The sequence below is a fragment of the Octopus bimaculoides genome, chromosome 24 (genome assembly GCF_001194135.2).
Source record: "Octopus bimaculoides isolate UCB-OBI-ISO-001 chromosome 24, ASM119413v2, whole genome shotgun sequence".
Taxonomy (NCBI): Eukaryota; Metazoa; Mollusca; class Cephalopoda; order Octopoda; family Octopodidae; genus Octopus; species Octopus bimaculoides.
The window spans coordinates 10,143,952-10,148,015 of record NC_069004.1 but is presented as its reverse complement, the minus strand read 5'-3'; the positions used below and the strand labels follow the sequence as shown (position 1 = coordinate 10,148,015).

The 4,064-nt window shown below is 40.2% G+C and overlaps 1 protein-coding gene across 1 annotated transcript in view; it reads right to left on the bottom strand.

The window, feature by feature from the left end:
* Positions 1-185: 185 nt before the first annotated feature.
* The window catches only part of LOC106873364 (monocarboxylate transporter 6), a 49,590-nt gene continuing 45,711 nt past the window's right edge, over positions 186-4,064 (bottom strand). The window contains exons 3-4 of the mRNA XM_052976206.1: positions 3,165-3,308; positions 186-1,036 (exon numbers count right to left, since the gene is read on the bottom strand). Of these exons, the coding sequence (XP_052832166.1) occupies positions 186-1,036; positions 3,165-3,308 (995 nt within the window). The remainder of the gene's footprint in view (positions 1,037-3,164; positions 3,309-4,064) is intronic.

The following is a 4,064-nucleotide window of genomic DNA, read 5'->3' as shown; positions in this document are numbered from 1 at the left end:
GGAGGGTGGGGGATCTAGTTAGACAATGGAAGGCACGTAGGATCTTCCAACAAAGGGGAAGGAGGAGAAAGGGAATGCGGTTGGGGAACCAGCGTGGGAATGGAGAGAGAGCAGTGCTGTATGTTTAGTATAGACAAGCACTATTGTCATGTGAGACATATTTAGTGAAGGATGTGCAACGAGTGTCAGGTGAAAGTAATGTATATAAAGTTAGATGCATAAATTATACACTTACCTGCTATATATCCAACGAGGATCGTTGTTAATCCGTAGGTGGTGTCTGTTATACCTTGAGCCATTGCAGCTCTTTGAAATCCTAAAATGTCAATGATGACACATGTGTAGATACCAGTGGCAGGTGCTTGGAAGAAACCTGCTATGGTAATTATGGCGATGATGCTTTGGAAATTGTATGCAACTGACACCAGCGACACTGTTAATCCAAACAAAGTGAGGGTTACGGCAAAGACGACGGGTGAAGTGATTTTTGTAAATCGGAGCAACAGACTGCAGCTGACACGTCCAAAGAATGATGGGATGTTGAAGAAGGTCAAAGCCATGCTTGCAACTGATTTATAGCCAAGTTCTATACAGAAATCAGTCAGTTGATTGAAGATCAGAGTCACCAGAGAAAATAACATGGTGATTCCAAGTAGGAACACCCAAAATTTCTTGTCTGAGAAGATGTCTTTACATAACTTCAAAGTGATGTCATTTTTGTGGATGGAGAGGACGCTGCCAAAATCATCAATCGAGCTTGCTTTAACATCCAAAACTGTTTCTTCATTCTTTACTCTTAGTTTTACCCGCCAAATGATAATTCCAAAAGGTACACTGTTCAAAGAAATGCCACCAAGGATTAGCATGGCACCACGCCAAGTGAATTCTGAAATGAGCACTGTCGCAAGAAGTGGGTAGAGTAGAAATCCTAGAGGAACAGACACGGATACAATAGCAATGGCATACGAGCCTCTCTGACCGAAATATAATCCGGTTCCAATGAACGAGGAAATGAAGATAAAACTGCCACCAATACCTGTTTCAAAGATTAGAGAAAGTAAAAGACATGCATTAGATTAGAATTCATATTTAGAAGAATTTTGTTGTCATCATCATCATCATCATAATCTGCTTTCCATGCTGGCATGGGTTAGATGGTTTGACTGGAACTGGCAAGCCAGAGAGCTGCACCAAAGTTCAGTCTGATTTGGCCTGGTTTCTACAGCTGGATGTACTTCCTAACACCAACCACTCCAAGAGTGTAATGGAAACTTTTTATATGCCATTGGCATGGTTGCCATTTACATGACACAGGCAATGGCCACAACTGTGATTTCATCGGTGCCATTTATATGACACAGGCAATGGCCACAACTGTGATTTCATTGGTGCCATTTACATGACACAGGCAATGGCCACTACTGTGATTTCATTGGTGCCATACATGACACTGACAATGGCCATGATTATGATTTCACTAGGCGTGGCAGTTCTTCTCAAGTTCTATAAAACTATTACAATGCTATATATGCCTGTTTAACCCTTTAGCATTTAAACCAGCCATTTCCACACAAAATATTCTGTTTTATCATTGAACTGGCCTCTCATGCCTACCCTATTATGTCATTCTAAATGTAAACAATCCCTTTGTTGGAATCTCAAAGCTATAAGATAATGTATGCTTAATTCAAAACAATGTAAATAAGTAAGAATTGCATTTGATGGAATAATCTGAATGGTAAAGGGTTAAAACCAAGAAATTCAAAAGAAGTTTCTGGAATAAAAGTGCACAATCCAAAACAAGTCAATGAAAGAGGTCTAGTACAATCACGCAACTTGCTAGAAATAATAGTAAAATCTCTCTTGAACATTACTTATTGGCTTTTTAAAAGAAACAGCATTGGATAAGTTAGTCTTATTAAGATATTGTTTCAAATATAGTTGGGTGGTTACAGCTGAGGAATTTTTAAGTATTGGTTGGCTTATTTCAGAGAGCAGCTCATGCAAAACAATAGCATCAGAATAAAATAATGAGGGGAGAGAGATATAGAGAGGGAGAGTGAAAAGGGCAAGAGAGGGAGAAAAGAGATGAGGAAGAGGGAATGGAGGGAAGAGAGAGAGAGAGACAATGGGGGAAGGAGGAAAGAAAAGAATGAGAAAGAGAGGGAGAAAAGGAATGAGAAAGAGGGAATGGGGAAAGAAAGGAAAAGAGAGGGAGAAAAGGAATGAGAGAGAGAGAGAGAGAGTGTGTGTGTGTGTAAGGGGAAAGAGAGGGAATGGGGAAAGAGAAGGAGAGAAAGATGGAGAAAAGGAATGAGAGAGAGAGAGTGAAAAGGGAAAGAGAGGGAGAAAATGAATGAGAGAGAGAGGAAACAGTGAGAGAGGGAATGGAGGGAAGAGAGAGAGAGACAATGGGGGAAGGAGGAAAGAAAAGAATGAGAAAGAGAGAGAGAGTGTGTAAGGGGAAAGAGAAGGAGAGAAAGATGGAGAAAAGGAATGAGAGAGAGAGAGGGAATGGGGTAAAAAAGGTAAAGAGAAGGAGAAAATGAATGAGAGAGAGGGAATGGGGAAAGAGAGAGAGAGACAATGGGGGAAGGAGGAAAGAAAAGAATGAGAAAGAGAGAGAGAGTGTGTAAGGGGAAAGAGAAGGAGAGAAAGATGGAGAAAAGGAATGAGAGAGAGAGTGAAAAGGGAAAGAGAGGGAGAAAATGAATGAGAGAGAGAGAGAGAGGGAATGGGGTAAAAAAGGTAAAGAGAAGGAGAAAATGAATGAGAGAGAGGGAACGGGGAAAGAGAGAGAGAGAGAGAGGGAGAAACTGGGGAAAGGAGGAAAGAAAAGAATGAGAAAGAGAGGGAGAAAAGGAATGAGAAAGAGGGAATGGGGAAAGAAAGGAAAAGAGAGGGAGAAAAGGAATGGAGGGAAGAGAGGGAGAGAAAGAGGAGAAAAGGAATGTGAGAAGAAATGGAGAGAGAGAGAGAGAGACGGAATGGGGAAAGGAGAATGAGAGAAAGGAATGAGACAAAGAGGGAGAGAGGGGATGGAAGAAAGAGAGAGGGAGAGAGGGAATGGAAGAGGGAGGGAAAGAGAGGGAATATGAGAGAAGAAGAGAAAGAGCATGTGAGAGAGAGAGAAAAATCCAAGAAAAGAAGAAATTGTTACTTACCAGAAAAAATGCCGAGAGTGACAATAAGGGAGATAATGTTGGAGGCAAAGGAACTGGCAATGATTCCACCGGCCATCATGAGGGAACCAAAGACGATAATTAACCCACATGGGAATCGGTTGATGAGGAGACCAGTTAGGATTCCTGTACCAGACACCAGGAATGGCAACAATGTTTGAAGGAAGAAGAAACAAAAAAAAAGGAAGAAAAAGAGAAACTGTTAGAAACTTTGAAAAGGAAGAATTCTGTTAAAATATTTCTGCAAAGTTTTTTAAAAAATTAAAAGAGAAAAAAAAAAACTCTAAAAGAATTAGAATTTTCCATAAAGATTTCTTAATCTACAAAAAGATCTTTTTTTTTTTTTAAATTCAAGTTCAGTAGAAAAGCTCCTTTCGTAAGGATTTGAAATGATAAATGCATACATAATATATATATATACACAATATATATTATGTTACGAGCTGTCCCTTGCAAATGAGTACGGGTTGGTGACATGTACCATGCTTTTGTCAATCGTTTAAGGTGCCAGTGTAGTTACAAGGCAGACAGAGACCCCCTTCTTGAATGCCGTCGTCCTTTGACATTCCACATTCAGGATGTGACATGTTAAAGGAGAGAGAAAGACCTGCCCTGGTACTCGGGGGGGGGGGGTTCTCATTTGCAGCTAAGGAAACTGGAGCAATGCGAAATGAAGTGGCTTGCTCAAGAACACAATGTGCTGCCTGGTCCAGGAATTGAAACCATGCCACTATGCTTGTGGACTGAACACCTTTAACCACCAGGCTAAGCACTGTCACATACATACACGCACACATATGTATATATGTACACATACACGCACATATATATATAATATATACACTCACAGACACATGATATTATTTATATATATATATATAT